This window comes from Capra hircus, chromosome 13 (genome assembly GCF_001704415.2).
Source record: "Capra hircus breed San Clemente chromosome 13, ASM170441v1, whole genome shotgun sequence".
NCBI lineage: Eukaryota > Metazoa > Chordata > Mammalia > Artiodactyla > Bovidae > Capra > Capra hircus.
The window spans coordinates 64,174,663-64,194,738 of record NC_030820.1 but is presented as its reverse complement, the minus strand read 5'-3'; the positions used below and the strand labels follow the sequence as shown (position 1 = coordinate 64,194,738).

Here is a 20,076-nt window from a genome sequence, read left to right as displayed (position 1 = left end):
TCCTGGGAGATGGGGACAGTTATACTAGGTAGATGGCCAGTTATGGAAAGGTATCTTACAGTGACAAGTCTCAGAGGACTTAATAAGTGGTAATAATCATCATTACTATTTGCCATAAGGCAAAATTTACATCTTAGCTCTTTATATTTTGAGACTCACTAGTGAGTGAGGTCCACCCCACCACCCTGTCTTTTTGACTTAGTGAACAAACAACAACAACCCATCTTTTAGAGATTATTGAGAACCATCAGACTAGGGTTTGAACACTTTTTTTTTGCCTTTACTTTGCTAGCTGGATTATTTGCTTTCCTTATATGTAATAGAGATCAGTATTATTTATGAGGCACTGGAATCACTGAGAAACAAGGATAGTACTGTGAAGCTTAAAACCTCAATAATAAATTGTGGGTTTAAGAACATCATCAAACTTGGGAGGGGCAACTGGAATCGCTCCTAAACAGAGAGTAGTTTATGCATAGATTAAGTCTTTACTCAGAGTTAGGTACTTTGTAAATACTTGTTGAATGAATGATTAAATTATTTAACACAGGAATATAAAGATTACGAGATTGTTTCTTTTTAAAAAGTTTTTTTTTTTTTAAAGAATTTTTAAAAAAGACTATTTTGGGGGGCAGTTTTAGATTTGAGCGAAATACTGTCACTTTTTAAAGTGTCTATTGCATTCTTAAGGGCAATTTTTACCATGTTTTAGCGTTGAAGTCTCCCCTCCCCCTCCAGAACGACTCTGAAATTATGACGTTTAATCAGTAGCAAAATGTAATTTGACCTCTCAACATTTAAGCTTTATTATGAGGAATGCATCCATGATATAAATTGAAGTAAAGCTGTCCTGATCTTTTATTTAAACCTACTATTCTCAATTGTGGAATAGTTGACTTAATGACCCGAACATTACTGTTGTATAGGCAGAGCCTATGACGTGTGTTGGCTTTGTTTAGTAGTGGGTACCATGACCATCAAATCTTTTTTTGTTCTTGTTTACCATTTTGAACTTATTTTACTTATTTTCTTCTTACCTTCCGACAAACTTTAACCTCTTTAATCATTCAGGAGGTCCTGATAACTGTATTTTGCTAGGCTGTCTTTTAACTTGCACTGGGTAGCTATACGTTCCTTGTTGAACTGCTGTTGTGTTTGTTCTAAATACATTTTTAGGTTCTTTTAGGCTGCCAGGAGTTCCTGTTTGCGTTGTAGGTATGTTTGCCTCGGGTTAGCGGAGAAGACGATGGCACCCCACTCCAGTACTTTTGCCTGGAAAATCCCATGGATGGAGGAGCCTGGTGGGCTGCAGTCCATGGGGTCGCTAGAGTCAGACACAACTGAGCGACTTCACTTTCACTTTTCACTTTCATGCATTGGAGAAGTAAATGGCAACCCACTCCAGTGTTCCTGCCTGGAGAATCCCAGGGACTGGGGAGCCTGGTGGGCTGCTGTCTATGGGGTCGCACAGAGTCGGACACGACTGAAGCGACTTAGCAGCAGCAGCAGCAGCCAGTCTTTCCCCTTTTGGTGTTTTATTTCTAATATGATGCTAGTTTTGAAACTTAAATTATTGCCCTTGTGAGGATTAAATGAAAAACAGAGGAAATGGATTCTGGAAGGTTTGTTCTAATCATTAAAGAGGCAGAAAAACAGTGTAACTCTGGGATCAGATAATCAGGGTTCAGATCTTAGTTTTGACAATTAGTTTTGTAACTCTGGGCAAGTTACTTTTCTCTAAGACTCAGTTTCCTCAGCTATTAAGTGGGGACAGAAGAATACCAGTCTCTTATTACAGTTGTTACAAGGATTAAATGAAATAATGTATCTGAATCACTTAGCACAGTGTGTGGCATATGCTGATGTTAGCTCTCTTAATTATAGCATTTGTCCATTTTTGCCGTTAAAGGATTTTTTTTTTTTTGCTTTCTTCCTATTTCTTAGTCATATTAGAATAGGAAAAAGTTGCCAGATAAACTGAATTCAGCCTAGATCAGATGTTAGCCTAATAATTGCTGAGTAAATGACCACAGCACTATTATCCTAATGAGTTTCACTCGGATAACTGCAGTGTCTATGGATGAAACATAGAGCTGGAGTTGAGATATCTTCACCTCTATCCTTCTGTAACAGATTGTTTTTTCAATATAAGAAAAGTATGTATAGAATGCTATCACTATGGAAAATGGAGAGAAAAGGGAAGCTACTATTTATGTAAAAAGAGTACATATACATATAAGCTTGTGTGTGTATAGATTACAGCTGGCAGCTTTCTTAAGAAGATGCTAACTTTGGTTGCCTTAGTTGGAAAGAAACTTGGTGGTTAGGAGATGTAGGTTGGGACGGAACTTATGTTTGTTTGTTTTTAACATGTGCATGCATTATCTATTCAAAACAGTTACTAAACAAAGAAAGGAGTAGATTGAATGTGTAAGCTTCAAGGTTAAGTGTCCTAAGAATTGACCTTCATCTTGGTCTGGACATTCCAGGCAGCTGACTTGCCTAAGTTGTGGGCCCCAGCCTTCAACTGTGCTTTTTCCTTGAAGAGGACAAACACAAGAGTTCTTCATAACAAGACAACTTTTCTGTCCTTAACTATCTAGAGAATTTGATTCACAAATTCGGGGCAAAAATAAGTTGCACCTTTAGTTAGCCGAATTTGGTGATGGTAGATGAATGGACAGCCCTGTGGATTAGATCTTATTTTCCCAGTAGAACTCATGGTTATCTTCAGCACATTTCCTGTTGATGAGAAGACTGCTTGTTTTATTTTTGTAACTATATGTGCTGAAATTTACCGTAGAACTTTATATTTGATAGTGTTTTCAAATTGTCCTCAATTGTCTACTGAACTAATTAGGTTCAGTGTTTTAGGAGTAATTAGAATTTGCCCTTCTTCCATTTACCATGCTTGAATCTATAGTTTTTAAACTCTTAGTTACCAGCAAAATTAGGTGGAAGTGGCAGCAAACTTTGCTGTTGCATTTCTCTCAAAAGGCAGGTATACATTTGGCTGAAATTTCTACATCAGACTGTTGTGAATACCATAGTTCTCCTGAAGTAAACATTCTTGTCATTTTCCAGGCTTGGAAACAAAGGGTTTCCAGCTGGGAAGAAAGGGTTAACTTTTGAGAGACTCATCTGTTCTTAAAGCCAAGGTGCTAATCTTACTATGCCCCTTCTTCCTGAAAAACACTCAGTGGCTCTCCTTTGTCTACTTGGTAAAGCCCAGACTGTTTAGCCTGACGTTTCAAAGCCCTTCATGACCTTTCTGGCATATTTTTCTGTTTCCTATACTTGTCCCTCCACAAAATTTAGGTATTGTTTCCTTACAAGTGCTGAGCTTCCCATGGCCCTGATTTTGCTCATAATGTTCTACCTGCTAGAAATGATCTTATTAATCTTTTACCTGTCCAACTTCAGCTCACCTTTCCAGGCCCCAGGTGCAGAGTTTCATTTTCCTTTTTTTTTGTTTTTTTTAACTTTATATTTTGTATTGGGATATAGCTGATTAACAATGTTGTGATAGTTTCAGGTGAACAGCAAAGGGACTCAGCCATGCCTATACATGTATCCATTCCCCCCCAGCCTCCTCTCCCGTTCAGGCTGTCACATAACATTGAGCAGAGTTCCATGTACTATACAGTAGGTCCTTGTTGGTTATCCATTTTAAATATAGCAATGTGTACATGTCCAGCCCATACTCCCTAACTATCCCTTCTCTCCATCTCTCCCCTCAGCAACCATAAGTTCCTTCTCTAAGTCTGTGAGTCTCTTTCTGTTGTGTAAGTTCATTTGTATCATCTTTTTAGATTCTGTGTATAAGGAATGCCATACAGGGTTTCTCTTCCTCTGTCTAACTGACTTCAGTTAGTATGACAGTCTCTAGGTCCATCCCTGTTGGTGCAAATGGCATTATTTCACTCTTTTTAATGGTTGAGTAATATTCATATATATATATTTATACACCACATCTTCTTTAACCATTCCTTTGTCAATGGATATTTAGGTTGCTTCCATGTCTTGGCTATTGTAAACAATGCTGCAACGAATATACAGTGTTTCATTTTCCATGATGTTTTCTCTGACCCCACTTAGCCAAAAGTAATCCTCTCACAGCCTTGTGTTCCTTTTATGACACTTACTAAGTTCTTTCTTAGAGCTCTTGATCCTTGGAAGCTGGGCTCTTGTTAACCATCACTTTAATCTCCACACAGGAGAAACTCAGTTTATGTTCACTGAGTGAATTAAATGTCAGCCAGCATCTTGAAAGCATCTTTAATTTGCTTTACTTTTTCAACCCAGATAACAATTTGACTGTTATCTGTAAAGGCTATAGAACAAACTGCTCTGGAACAAAAACCACTTCACTCCGTGTTGATAGTTAGTAAGTTTATGATCTGAGAAAATCTGTGCCTTTTAAACCTCAGAGGGCAGGTGTATTAACAAACTACAGAATTTTCATATAAATGAATTCCATTACCTCACTATTGCTGTTGATGAATTGGCCTCTGACAACACTTAAGCATCAAAACGCATAGCGTCTTTTCAGGTGGAGAGGCTGACATGAGAGATTTGGTTAACTTTAAGAAAAATCTTATGAAAAAAGGACTGTTGAACTTTCCCTGGTTTGTTTCTGCCTTGGAATATACTCTATATCATATAAAGTGGCCACATCTTTTTCTGTGACCTGTTTCTATTGTCACAAAATGTTACTTTTTATGCGCTTAACAGGGTCCTGAGGTTATAAATTTAGAATCACAGCATCAGCAAATCCCAAGGTCGCAAGGGACTTTAAAGGTCATGTAGTCAGCCTTCTGTCAGATAGATAGCCAAGTTGTGAACTCTCTACTTTTTGAGGTCATCCGTTCTGTTATTTGAATCTTCAGAAACTCTCCTGTTAGAAAGTTTTTACTTCCAGCATTCAATGTTGAGTAATTCTTTCTCCTTCTGTGACCTACCCATGGGTTCTGATTCTACCTTTTGGACAGTCTAATCACTTTTCTGTAATATTTAAGGCAACTGTCCTGTTTTTCTCCAGGTGAAATATCTTCTGATCTTTCTTTGCTTCCTTGTGTCTCTTAAAATATAATGTTCAAAACTGTGGACATATTCCAAGTGGAGTCTGACCTCTGCTGAACAAAACAAAAATCTCACTTTGTACATGAAGATATTATATTTGCATTACTATATCTAAAAATCACATTAATTGCAGTGAGCAACCTTATCCTCTTGACTTCCCTTGAATGTATACTGTCATAAGCCTGTAAGGCTTTCTCATATCCAGATAGGAGTGACACACCTATCCTGTACCTCTACAGCTGTTTTTTTAGGCCCAACTGCAGGATCTTAGATTTATCCCTATTAGAGTCAACCCATTGAAAGAGTCTATTAAGTACTTTTGGCTCATGCTTAGGTCATCTGACATATTAGTCTTCCTGCCCCACTTCTTGCAATCTACAAATCTGATAAGTTTGTTTTCTCTTCTCCATCTTAGTCATTCATGGAGATGTTGAGGCAGGCCAGGATGGAATCATTCCATTGGACCATACTATTGCTGCTGTTGCTGCTGCTAAGTTGCTTCAGTCGTGTTGTGCGACCCCATAGATGGCAGCCCACCAGACTTCCCCGTCCCTGGGATTCTCCAGGCAAGAACATTGGAGTGGGTTGCCATTTCCTTCTCCAATGCATGAAAGTGAAAAATGAAAGTGAAGTCGCTCAGTCATGTCCGACTCTAGCGACCCCATGGACTGCAGTCTACCAGGCTTCTCCATCCATGGGATTTTCCAGGCAAAAGTACTGGAGTGGGGTGCCATTGCCTTATCCATACTATTGCTAGTAGGTTTAAATGGGCATTAATTGTGTATGGAGATAGGATTGTCAGTTTAGATCAAATACTCCATAATTGTAATAGAAATTGTCTTTTAGATGAGTAGTCTTATTGTAGCTGCTTAGTTATGTTTAACAAGAGATAATAGAACTATATATGGTCGTAAGAGTGAGATTAGGAACTAGCTTGGAAAGTTAGTGACCCTGCTTATATTCTTATATATGATTAAATATAATATTACATTTATTAATTAATAAAACATAATTCTTACATTCTTGGGGCTTCCCTGGTATCTCAGACAGTAAAGAATCTGCCTGCAGTGTGGGAGACCCAGGTTCGATTCCTGGGTCAGGAAGATCCATTGGAGAGGGACATAGCAACCCACTGCAGTGTTCTTGCCTAAAGAATTCCATGGACAGAGGAGCCTGGTGGGCCACAGTCCATGGGGTCAGAAAGAGTTGGACATGACTGAGCTACTGATGCTTTCTTTCTTCTATTCTTATGTAAGGTATTAAGCAGAGAACATTCTGGACTGATGAGAGGCAATGTGGTATAGGGGAAAGAGCCCTAAACTTGGCCCTGAAAAGTTTTATTCATTTATTTATTCAGCAAATATATATTGTGTGTAAGTAAGGCTATACTTAAGCCTTAGATATACAGTGATTTAAAAAAAAAAACAACTGAGACTTTGTGTTTGCCATCAATGGAATGTACATTCAGATGGGGAAACAGTTTGATAATTATACAGGTGAAATCATAATACTTTCTGTGATCTATCTTCTAGACAAGTACTCTCCAACAGAAATATAATACAAGTCACATACTCAACTTAAAAGTTTCTAGTAGCTCCATTTTAAAAAGTGAAAAGAAAAAAATGAAACTAATTTTAATAATGGGTTTTCTTTAACTCAGTATACCTGATATTTCAACATGTAAGCAATATAAAAAATTTGAGATATTTATATTCTTTTTTCTTGAACTCAATCATTGAAATTTTAAACTTATACCACATCTCAGTTTGAACTAGCCTGTTTAAAGTGCTCAATAGCCATGTGTAGCTAGTGGCCTTCATATTGGACAGCAAAATACTATCCCCACCTTTATAGACTGCTCTATGGTATTGGGAAAATCACTTTCCTTATTTAGAACTCCTGTTTTCATCAGTAGAATGAAGGATTAAGACTTACCTTTAAACAGCTAAAAGTGGTCCTTTTCATGTATGAGGGAGTCATCCAAGGTGCTATAATAATCTATGTCTTCATGAGTGGTACTTACATGGGTATATATGTAAAGATTCATCAAGCTGTATACTTAAGACACCTATACTTTTCAGTATCCATGTTATCACTCAATAAAAGTTTTTTTAAAAAATCACTTCTAATTATTTTGATTCTGGGCCCTTCAGTAAAATTTCTCAGATGAACTGATCTTCAGTGGAAACACGTGACATGAAAAATGCCAGCAGCCAGTGACTCTTTATGTCTTCTTCCCACCAGGATGTGTCTAGTCCGAATGAAGCAGGAAGGCCGGAGTGGGAAATACATGTGTCGTATCATAGTTCATTTTATGTGGGAGGATGTTGAGCAGCGTGGCAGAATCATGGGGGTAAGTGACTACTATCAGGTTCTTGTCTTGGAAAACTCCATTGAGCGACTGCCTGACTTGAGTTGAAGTTCTGATGTCAAGTGGTAATTCAACTCTACTTGCTTTTGCCTCTGTGGCTTCTGACAAGCTCCGGATGCTTTCTGTGTTTGCACACATTATCATGGTTTGTCAGTGTGAGGACATCCTGTGTTCAGAGATGGGATTATTAAAAAGAAAATCATGGTGATAGGAGGGATGGATTTGGTGAATAGATGAAATCAAATGATAATCCAGTTTTAGGATACTGTACCTGTGATTCCAGTTCATTGTTCAGTTCACAATTAGTTTGGATAGAAAGATCCTGACTGGGGGCCGGCACTATCCTCAGGAACTTAAAAACAAGCTCCTTGATCGCTGACAACCTAGAATACTTTGGCAAGGTATGTACTGAAAAGGTCCATTAGTATATTTAATAACCTGAGAAAGGAGAACCTATGTATGTATAACATAGAATATGATGACAATAGAAAGCCAGAACCAAAACATTAGAATACAATAGATTATATAAGTACCAATCTCTTCCTTTGTGTATATTATGTATTTTGTGCATCTACACCATATTTTAATAGACTGTAGTTCCTATGGTTTTTCCCATGTCATTGCCTCACAACTTGGGAGTATCTAAAGCCAGACCATCAGACAGGGTCATGCAATGGGGTGACCTGGTTTCTTTCATTACAGAGGAGAGTTCTGTGGTTTTGTGTGTATATATTTTATTATATATGGTATCATTCTCTGTGCACTTAACTTGCAACTTTCTTGTTTTTAAACTGAACAATGTGTCTTGGAGATCATTGCATGCTGCATGGGATTTAAGTGGGAGATCTCCTTTTTTTACTTTTATCTACTGTGATTATTTTCACACACTTCCTATGTTATTGTCTAGTGGTATCATGTGCTAAATCTATGTGTAAAATTGTAGTCTTTGAGACTAAATGATGGAAATGATGGTTTCCCCCTTTGGAGAATTTGGATTGAGGGTATTTTCAGATTCTCTTGTCTTTGAAGGAATTGGGTATACAGAAAGCACAGGAGACATGGGTTCACCTTTAGAGAGCTTCATTGACAGTATATCTGGGAAAACAGACCATCAGCATTTCTACTCATTCTAAAAAGATGATAGTATATTTCACAGTTTCCGCTGCTGTCGTCATCATCATCCAGGGGAGTCCATATCCCCCTGTCTTTGTAAGGTACTGTTTGCTTCATGTTTCTCACTGTCATGCCTTACTGCTGTTTAGCTGCCCAGAGTGGGATCAACAGCCTTTAAGCTATTCATCCTGCTGAGTGTTCCACATTCCTTCAAGTACTTACTGGCCAACTCTGTGGCAGTACACAGTGGACATACCGTAGTGCTGGTGGTCTCAGATCATCCCTTTAAGGACGACCAGTGATACCCCCCTGGCCAGCTAAAGTCTCTGACGACTGCCATGCAGTTACACAGTAGTTAGTCTGTTTTCTTATCACTGTTGACTAAACTCTTCTGGGAGTTGAACCACTGGAACCATGGGGGCCATAGCTGTCCCCAGCTTGAATAGCCTTATGAGCCATAGATTGCTGACTCCTAGACCACAGGAACCTTTTACTCTACCCAACTTCTACCCCCAAATGAATTTCTTTTTGGATCTGCATATAAATGGGGCTTCCCTGATGGCTTAGCGGGCTAAGAATCCACCTTCAATGCATGAAAAATCCCATGGACAGAGGAGTCACAAAGAGTCAGACACGACTGAACAGCTAAGCACACATGCACACACACGTATATTTATCTCCATCACAATTTTCAGCACTTTGAACCTTCTCCCATGTTACTTTATAATATCCCTTCTACTTGACTGTATGCTTCATAAAGGCAGGAAACCTATCTTATCCACAGTTTTTTGTTTACACAGTGAACAGTGGTTGAATAAATACTTGTTGGATGAATTAATAAATTGAAATTTATTCTGAAATTGTTTTAAAGCCAACTTATTTGTCAGATAGATCATACTTGGTTAGTCTTTGGTTCAATTGTCTGTCTGTGCAGTCCTGCAGGAATTAGCCTTTCCTTTTTTTCCACCCCACATTTTATCCAATCATTTTTTGTCTGAATTGTTCCAGATATTATGCTGTCTTAGAGAGAAGTGTGTTAGATCAGGATTTCTCAAACATTAATGTACCTGTAGTTTACCTGGGGATCCTGTTAAAATTCAGATTCTGATTCAGTAGGTTTGGGGTGAGGCCAGAGAGTCTCTTTGCTTTTCTAAAAATCTTCAAGGTGATGGCAGTAGCACTGGTAGGGCAGGATGGGGAAGGAGCAAGCACACTTTGAATAGCAGGGTTTTAGATGATCCATAATGCTCCCCAAGTATAGACTGTTAAATTTGTCTTCATGAGAGAATTGCCAAGCTCCAGTTTAGTTACAAAGACTATAAAAGATGATGATTGAAAAATAATGGAGACTTGAAAGAGTTGGGGAATTACTATTTTTGTATTTCCATTATAACTGATTTGCTCCTCCCTTTCCAATGTCATGCTATAAATAGACACCCTTTATACAGGCAAGACAATTGTATATTAGCCAATTCTAAGTTGTGAGTGTGATTGTGTGTGTGTAGAGGGGACCTCAGTCTTTGGTGTGTGTATGGCCTAAAGAAATGGGAAGATTAGGCTGGACAAGAATGGCATGTGGCTGGAGAAAAGTAGCAGGCAGAGGGAGCCAGTCTGGCCTGGTTCTGACCCTGGCTGGCAAATCTTTTCTCCTCCCCTTACTTCAGTTTCTTGGTTTAAAAAAAAAAAAAAACTTGGGGGGCGGGGCAGGTGGCTACGTGGTTTCCAAGTTTCTTTTCCAAGCTTTGAAAATCTATGATGTGAAGGTGGTAATTTGCAAATCTATTTTTGTGTTATTTGGCATCTTTAAGAAAACTCATATGAAAAGTAGAATTTATAAGACTGATCAATGTAGTGGTGATTTTTCTTCTGCCAAAGAATTCTTAGAGCCATTACATTACTTGAGTGGACTGGTGTAAGGAAGATTGAGAATGTGAATTAATGACACATTAGAAATCTGGGTCAAGAAATCCTTTGAATTAGAGTTCCAGTCTCATTTGGTGGGAAAATATTCACTTTCCAAAAATTTGCTTTTTACCAGCTGTTTAGGAGCCCAACTATTGTGAAAAATAAGGCAGCCTCATATATCATCAGTGAAGCTGGTATATAAAAAGCAAGTGTTAAATTTGAGGTTACAAAAATCACATCAATAATTTTGAGAGTTCTCACTTTTAAAAAAACATTATTTGGGATTTAAACATATAAATTAGCTGTGGAAATAAAGTTCATTATATCACCTCATCTGGTCTTGTTTTATTTCATTAACTGGTTCTTAAAAACCTTTGTGAGCTGAGTTGCAGCTGAAGAGGTTGGAGACCATTTTTCCTTGGGCCCTTGCCTCACTCCTGAGTGTTGGTAAGAGTAGAGAGCTAAGACTTGACACAGCTGTAAAAACAGACAGCGCCTTTGGCCTCAGCGCTTTCTCCTGGTGCAGGCAGATTTCAGATGTAAATTTCACTTTCTGCCTCTCCTACTAATGAAGTAAGTTTCTTTTGCTGGGTTTGCAGCCAGGTGTGTCCAGTCTTGTGGCTAACCAGGGGCGCTTTACTTAATTTTTCCATTTGTGACATTTCAACCAAACTTAAAAAACAAACATAAAAATTAGCTCAAGGCAGTGGCTCAAAGTGTTAATGGTAACCTTAGGCTGGCTAAACGACTTCCTCTCAGTTCTGCCCTGCCAGACATCTCCACCTTGTGGCTTACAATGAGCAGGTTTCAGCTTTCCAAACTGTGGAGACAAGGTGGAGGGGGTGGGGATGGGCTTTAGTTAACTAGTTGCACATTTATCTCTACCAGTGGTCCCTGGCATGACAGTTGCCTCAGCAACCTTTCTTGCTGAGGACAAGAAACATTGCTGAGGACCGTTGCCTCAGGTGATTTCTTGCTAGCAGCCTTCTGGGATTAGGATGAACCTCCTGTGACCACACTCTTCTGCTCCTTGCTCTAGCAGAGCTGCTTGATGGGGGATGGTGTAGAGGGCCTAGAAGGAGGTAGAGGAGCTCTGGGCTGAACTGGACTCCTTTGTAAAATTCTACTTTGCTTTTCAGAACCAGCATTTCGCTTTGCAAGGTCCTCTGTGGTCATACTCCAGACTACCTTTCCAAACTCATTTCCCCTAGCTCTTCTTGAGCCTTAAATATGAGAAACCTCTAGCACGTGTGCCTGGCACACAGTAAGCACGCAGTGAACATGACATTCCATCGTTGCCGCACATACTTTTCACTGTAGCCAAGCTGAATGTCTTGCTCTTCCTGTGTTTTGTCTTTGCCCACATGGTATGAGGATACTAGATTGCCCTAACACGCCAGCCTCAATTCCTCCACATCCCTCCACTTCAAATTGGAAGCCAATCATGGTTTCCCCTAGCTGTAAGTACCTTTTTAATTTACCTATACCCTTCATTGGAAAAGACCCTGATGCTGGGAAAGGTTGAGAGCAGGAAGAGAAGGGAGCGACTGAGGACGAGATGGTTGGATGGCATCACCAACTCAATGGACATGGGTTTGAGCAGACTCTGGGAGATGGTGAAGGATAGGGAAGCTTTGAGTGCTGCAGCCCGTGGCGTCGCAAAGAGTCGGACACGACTGAACAACAACATACCCTTCTTCTGGCTCTTAACTGCTTCTGCTTTGCATCACTGTCATTCGCGTATATTGACCACCTTCTGGGTGAATTCCTGGGGGGTGGGATCACATGTATCCTTCTTTGTACTCTCCAAAGTGCTAGTCATTGCTCCTTGGCTGAATGTATGCCTTCTTCTGATGGAAGAAGACGGTTCTGAAAGCCCATTATAAATGTTGGAAAAAGTGGAGTGGGGAGGTATCCTTTTTATTCTGAGAATATTTATTTACTCATTAGTCTTAAATGTGGGAAGAGAAAGAGATAAGAAGTTATCTCCATTCTCAGTTTTCCTTTTTCTTTGTTTATGCTTTCTCAGTCTTCTAGTGGAATTATTTGATTGAAAAAAAAAAAACCAATTTATACACAAAGTACTTTATGTCTCTAAACCAGCAAAGGTTTTGAGTCTATAGAAGGTAATAGAATTACTTATACTTCAGTTTTTCTGGAAATTTCCTTCCAGGCTTCTTTATTTCCATTGCCATGTCCTCCCTCCCCCCTACAAAAATCTTCATTCAAACTCCTCTATTTTACCATGAGGTAAAAAAGTTTGTTATACTTTGCATCTCTAGGTCAGAGTTAAAGCTCAGTGCCAAAGGTATTGTGTAAAAGGCAAGGACCACTTTAAAGATACAGTTTTTTTGTGGCCAATAATATGAATGGTTGAGTGTAAATACAGAGCAGTCCCCTGGGCTCAAAGCGTTTAAAATAAGAATACATGTTTGTTTTCCAGTATCAATCGTTCTTTTGAATGTTTTCTAAATGTCCTGAGCAGTTGGAATGGATACTTAGTTATTAGGGGAGGGAAGGCTAAATTCTTAGAAGGCAGAGCAATTCTATTTTGGAATTAGCTCATGAGTTTAAGCAGGGACCAACTGAAGATGTACCTCTAGTGGATAAGTTCCTTTCTCGACACAGTTTTCTTATCCTTAGGCCTTAATAGGTAGCAAGAGTACCTTAGGTGTGTTTTTTAACATTTATTTGGCCTCACTGGGTCTTGGTTGCAACACGTGGAATCTAGCTCCCTGACCAGAGGTTGAAAGCAAGACCCCTGTTTTGGGAGTGCAGAGTCTTAGCCGCTGGACCACCAGGGACGTGCCTTTAGGTAGTTCTCTAACTGATCGGATGCCTGGGTGTATACGCCCAGGATGCTTGTCTAATGGCTCAGGTACCTGACCTTCTGAGTGACATACTGGATTCACTCCACTTCAGGGAGGGCCCGTGAAAGAAGTTATAAACCTTTCTGTATTTGAAATTATAAATGGTGAGTTTCCTGAGGTCTAATTCCTACTTGTTTGTCTTTGTATTTCTACAGTGCCTCGACGGAGCTTTGTCTTTAGTAGGCATTCAGTAAGTGTTTCTTGACTAAATAAATGAGTCAGTGAATTTGATATCTACTCTTTTATCTTCAGTTTACCTCCTGAAATTTCTGTAGAAGAAAGGTGACCATTTTTTGAAAATTCCATTTGAATTTTGAATTTTTTGAATTTGAATTTTTCCATTTGAAAATTCCATTTTTCAAAGGCCTAGCTAACTCAGTGCACTGACAGAGTCCTGCCTTTCCCTAATACCTTCTTAAGTGCTCCTCATGCTAAGTACTCCCAACTCAGCTCATCATTTCAGAACTGTTTACCTCTCCAATCCATCAATTTTTTTTTTTTTTTTTTTTTTTGCCTTCACTGTCTTTTGTACCATGGTTATAAAACTGCTTAGAGCCATGTTTGTCAGGCACAGCTAAAGCCATTTTCCATACCTCTCTTTTAGGGGTTGCTAATGCTGTGTGTTAGTTGGGTTTCCCTGGTAGCTTGGCTGGTAAAGAATCCGCCTGCAACGCAGGAAACCCTGGTTGGATTCCTGGGTCAGGAAGATCCCCTGGAGAAGGGAATGGCTTACCCACTCCAGTATTCTGGCCTGGAGAATTCCATGGAGAGGAACCTGGCAGTCTGCCTGTTCTTCTTGTGTTTCTTGTCTCACTTCTGATGTCATCACCACCAATCCAGTCCCCCAAGCTAGAATTCTTAGATTGTCCTCAACTCCTGCCTCGTCCTCTGCATTCAGCTGTCTTGTTACTTTTCCACCCCAAATACCTCTGGATTTTATCCTCTCTTCTGTTCTTTTGCTTCATGTCAGTCCTCATCATCTCTTCTTTACTGGGCATGGCCTCCTATCTGTTAGTAATAGTTCCTGGACCTTCCTCCTCTCATGAACCCTGCTGTCATGTAAGCTGCCAGAGATGTTTCTAAACCCCACATCTGATCATATCCCTCCTCTGTCTAGAAATCTCTGAGGGACAAAATTCAGACTTCTTAGCAGTGACATATAGAACCCTTTGTAGTTATATTAGAGGATATTCTTGTTCTTAGAAGATACCTGCTGAAGTATTTAGGGGTGAAATGTTTTGATATCTTCAAATGATTTAGCAAAAGAAGAAAGAGTATGTGTATATGGATAAAGGTCCAGCAAATGTCACAGAATAGTAAAAACTGTGACTCTAAAGTTCATGAAAGTTTTTGTTGTATTACTCTACACCTTAAAAAAAAAACAAGTTTGACGCTTTTCAAAGTGAAAAACTGGGGGAGGGGCCTTTGCATTCTGTCTCTAGCCCACCTTTCTAGTCTAATTCCCAACAAACTTCTCCTACATGCAAATGGTCATGATTGAGCATGTGCACAAACACACTGAGCATGTTCCACTCATGCCGTAGTTTCACTGGTGCTATAATATTCTGCGTTCCCTTATGCCTTCATTCACACACTTCTCTCTATCTGAAGTGGTCGTAACCCTGTCCCCTCTGCTTATGGCACTCTAAGACACAGCTGGATAGTACCTCTTCCAAGCAGCTTTTCCCAGCAACCCCCAGTAATACTAGTGTACTTGCCACTCGCTTGTCTATATTCCTCCCGCACTTTGCACAAACTTCTGAAATAGGGCTTGTCATTGCTGTACTGTAATTACGGGTTTGTGTAGGTCATACCCATTATATGGAATGAGGATCCCAGGACCCCTAGTGCCTAACACAGAGTGCCTAACGTAGTTACCCTTCAGATACTTGTTGGGTGTATGAGCTTGCTTCTATTATTAATCTCTGGCCACTACTATCTCCCAAATACTGCCTTAAAGATGGCTTATTGTACCTGGATTTGGTTTCTCTGACCCATCCTCCACCTGCCCCCCTCAAAGGTTCATGTTTCACTCTCTGCCTAGCCTCAGGGAATCTCTGGCTCTCTCATCATTTATACTGTTTTTTTTGACTGTGCCAAGTCTTAGTCACAGCATGTGGGATCTAGTTTCCTGACTAGGGATTGAACCCAGGCCCCTCTGCATTGGGAGCTCTGAGTCTTAGCCACTGGACCACCAGGGAAGTCCCCCATTTATACTTTTAATCCACTTTATAGGATAGATGAACCTTAGAACATTAGACTTGGAGCCTCAGAGATTCTGTTGGTCTGAAGGTGTTCAGGTGTAGGTATTTTGGAAAACTTCTCCAGAAGATTTCTGATGCTCATATCAGGTTAAGGACTACAGATTTGTCCCCGCCCTCTCACTTCTGTGGTGAGGAAATGAAGTTCCAAAGAGTTCATTGATTTGCCCAAGGTCACGCAGCTAGCCGACAGCAAAATGAGGGTCAAAACTAGGGTATGCTGATTCCTAGTCCAGTGTCTCCCTTACTATACGATGACACCTCTCGGGGGGGTCAGGAGGAGGGGGAAATCAACTTCCTGGGAGGGTCCTTCTCCCCTGTCAGGAGGAGGGGAAATCCACTTCACGGGAGGGTCCTTCTCCCCTGTCGGGGGGGAGTGGGGGGTTGGGGCGGGGTCAGGAGGAGGGGGAAATCCACTTCATGGGAGGGTCCTTCTCCCCTGCCTTTGCACCAGAGACTTCTAAAGACCCAGAGGACAGCTTTCCTTGAATCTGAAAGTGTGCTGTTTCTCCAGTGCAGTCCCACGCCTGAGGCCCCTTTATTTGGAATTTCTAATCCAATACGGCAGAGGTTTCCTACTCCACAGGACTGATAGAGATTAAGGGAGGGGGAAAAAAGATGAGAATGCGAACAATGTTCTGAATTTGTTTCTTTTTCCAGCCTTTAGAGCCTGAATGTCTCCACATCGTCTGAATTTGCCTTAGTTGATTTTACAATTATTTTTCAGAGACTCCTTGGTTATTTCTTTTTTTTTTAAGACTAGAGGAACACCGTGCTTGGAAAGGCTGGGCTGGGAGACTAACAAAGGCAGTATTATACTGTGCACGGCAGAGCCAATAAATGAATTCAGGAGACACCTAGATGTGTTTCTAGAGGAGGGCATGAGGGGGAGGGGTCTGGTGCAAAGGCAGAAAGGTGGATTAAGATAAATTAAAATGGGGCCAGCATGTTGGATCAGGGGACAGCCTCTTCCTGTTCCCACCATCGCTTAAGATTTTTCATTCTGCTTCATATGAAAGTTAAAAGTAGTCTTGACCATATAACCTCATACTCTCCCATCCCCCACTGTCCTGTTCAGGAAAAGAACTTAGTCTAAGGGCTATTTCAGCCTGATACAGCTATGTTTATTACTGGAGTAGTACATCTATGGGACATTCCTGGGGAATCTTAGACTGTTAAAACTGGAAAAGAACCTTGAAATAATCTAATCCAGGGATTCTCAAAGTGGCTTCCAAACCAGCAGCCTCAGCACCACTTAGGAACTTGTTATAAATGCATGTTTAGGGCTCCACTCTGGATCTGCTGAACGAGACACTCTGGAGGCAGGGCCCAGCAATCTGTATTTTAAACTTTTAATGTTATATTGGGGTGTAGTGGATTAACAGTGTTGTGATAGTTTGGGGTGAACGGTGAAGGGACTCGACCATACATATACATGTATCCGTTCTCCTCTAAACTCCCCTCCAGGCTGCCACGTAACGTTGAGCAGAGTTCCCTGTGCTATACAGTAGGATCTTGTTGGTTATCCGTTTTAATTATAGCAGTGTGTACATGTTCATCCCAAACTCCCTAATCCCTTTCCTCCATCCTTCTCCCCCCTACCCCCCCGCCCAGCAACCATAAGTTCGTCCTCTAAGTGTGTGAATCTCTAAGCAATCAATATTTTAACAAACCCTTCAGTCTGAGGGCTACTGCTCAAGTCTGATCCTGTCATTTAAGTGGTGGAGAAACTGTCTCTGGGAGAGCTGAGTAAGCTTGAGTTAGAAACCAGCTGAAGAACAGAACTCAGGTCTCCTGATGGCCAGCTCTTACTCATCTCCCTGTGAAGAAGAGCAGGATCTGGGCATGGACTAGTGACATGTGAAAGTGGAGGGTTTCAACTAATGCAGAAAGAGTTCCCCAATAGTAATAGCTAATGTTTACTGAGCACTTTCTCTTGGCTGTGCATTTTTTAAGCACCATTTCAGTTTATGTTTACAACAGTCTTAGCTGTGAGATCCTATCCTCATTTTACAGATGAAGAAACTAAGGATCAGAGAAGTTAGCATTAATATATTAGTTCCCTATAGCTGCTGTAAGAACTTACCACAGATTGGTGGCTTAAAACAGTAGAGCTTTGTTCTCTCATAGTTCTGGAGGCTAGAAATCATTTTCAGTAGGCTGTGCTCAAGAGAAGAATCTCTTCTTTTGCCCCTTTCAGCTTTTTGGTAACTGCTGGCACCCCTTGGCTTGTGGCCACTTCACTCTGATCTCTGCCTCTGTGGTCACGTTGCATTCTTTTCTTCTGTCTGGGTTTAAGCACCCTCTTCCTCTCTCTCATAAAGGTGCATGTGATTGCAGTTAGGCCCACCTGGATAATCCAGGCTGATCTACCCATCTGAAGACCCTTAATCTAATCACAGCTCCGAAGTCCTTTTTTGCCATATAAGGTAACATTCACAGGTTCTAGGAATTAGGATGTAGCTATCTTTTAGGAGACCAGTATTCAGCCTACTGGTTAGTTGACTTAACCAGACTTAACACAGTAAATATAAGAGCCTAGATTGAAACCCAAGCCTGCCAGACTCTAGAGCCCATGCTCTTAATCATGACTCTGTACTGCCTGAAAAGGTCACTGCTAAAAACTATGGTTCTAGCATTAGCTTTAGATTTTTTTTAATGTTTCCTTCTTCCCCAAACTTGTATAATATTACTTGTCACATAACTCTGAACCTCTGCATCCTTGAGCAGCTCTGGCCCTGACTCCTTCAGTTCAGTTACTAGAGGGCAGAGCTTGTGTTCCCACCCCCCACACACACATTTTTAAAAAGGGAGATATAATAATAATTCATATATCAAAAATTCACCATTTTGAATGTGTTTTTTAGTAAATTCACAATGTCTTGCAACCATCACCACTGTCTAATTCCAGGACGTTTTCATCACTTCAAAAAGAAACCCTGTGCCTGTTAGCAGTTACTCTCCTTTTTCTCAGCCCTTGGCAACCACTGCTTTCTGTCTCTATGAACTGACCTATTCTAGGCATTCCATATAAATGGAATCATAATATGTGGTCTTTTGTGTCTAGTGTCTTTTACTTAGCATAATGTTTCAACGGTTCATCCATGTTGCAGCATGTTTCAGTAGTTCATTAATTTTTATGGATAATCTATCGTATGGATATACCACATTTTATTATCCATTCATCGGTTGATTGACATTTGGGCTGTTCCCACTTTTGGCTTATTTGAATAATGCTGCTGTGAACGTTCATGTAACTGAACATATGTTTTCAGTTCACTGGGGTATATATCTAAGAGTGGAATTGCTGGGTCATACAGTATGCTATGTTTAGCTTTTTGAGCAACTCAGGTATTGTATTTCATATCAAGTTATTTGAGTTCCTAGAGTGACATTGTTCATTTGTTCATAATGAAGTAATATTCTCATAATCTGTAATCTTAATCATATTTCTTATCTAATTGCCAAATAAATATTTATACCTACAGTTTTTGACAGTGAAGAGAAAGGATGGTGTGGTATAATGGAAGGAGTTCTGGCCTGCCCGGCTGTTCTCTGGGTGAGCTTGAGTACGTCAGATCACCTCACCTCTCTGGGGAGGAGGGCTAGATGATTTCTAAATTCTCTTCCAGACTTAACATTTGCAACTCTGTGAAAGTCTGAAAAGCTAGCCTTGTGTTAAATCCCAGAGCTTATGTTCTGTTTTTTTAGCAGTTCATCATTCTCTGTCTGATTTCTGTTCCCAGACACAAACAAAGTTTTACCCATCCATCCATCCATTTTATTGTGGTCTGCTAGCTTCCAGGTACTACGCTAGGCACTGGATATACAAAGATGACAAAGATATTGTCCCTGAATCCCCAGTCTCGTAGGAGAAGACAAACATATAAACAGGTGATTACAATGTTAAGAGATGATGATATTGCTCTGCCAGAGTAGAAAAGTTTGGGTAGATGACATTTGCATTGTATTTTTTCGGATGAGTGTTTGCTAGACAAGAACATTTTGGTTAGAGCAATGGTACAGGTAAAGGTAGAGTGGTGTGAGAGGACGAGAGCATGTTTGCCTTTGTTAGATGGCTTTTTTCCTTCTTTTCCTGAAGTGGTGAAAACAAACTGTTCAGACTAGCTCCGTTTTGAGATCCTTCTGTGTGTCTAATATCCGCAGACTCATCAACTCAGTGGCCTGCAGAAGAACATATTTTGTCTAAGTCCTGGCCACCTATAGGTCTTCTTCCCTTTTTCCTAAGAGCACTTCGGACTCAATTTCTGAGTCAGGAGATTCACTGAGTGGGTAAGGAACTTTGATCAAGATTTGGTTTTCTCCATCCTACCAGCTTAGTTTGCTCTTGAAAATGCCCTTTCATCCCCCTAAGGGTTTTAGCTACATAAAAATATTAGGCGCATAAAATTTTACAATATGATCAGCATAGCACAAACTAAATTTCTCACCTTTGACTAGAAACATATATATG

General features: G+C 40.2%; 1 protein-coding gene across 1 annotated transcript in view; it reads left to right on the top strand.

Moving 5' to 3' along the window:
• Window positions 1-20,076, top strand: part of LOC102172278 (ubiquinol-cytochrome-c reductase complex assembly factor 1) — a 96,489-nt gene that overhangs the window by 45,994 nt on the left and 30,419 nt on the right. Inside the window, exon 7 of the mRNA XM_005688494.3 lies at window positions 7,327-7,435. Within this exon, the coding sequence (XP_005688551.1) occupies window positions 7,327-7,435 (109 nt within the window). The remainder of the gene's footprint in view (window positions 1-7,326; window positions 7,436-20,076) is intronic.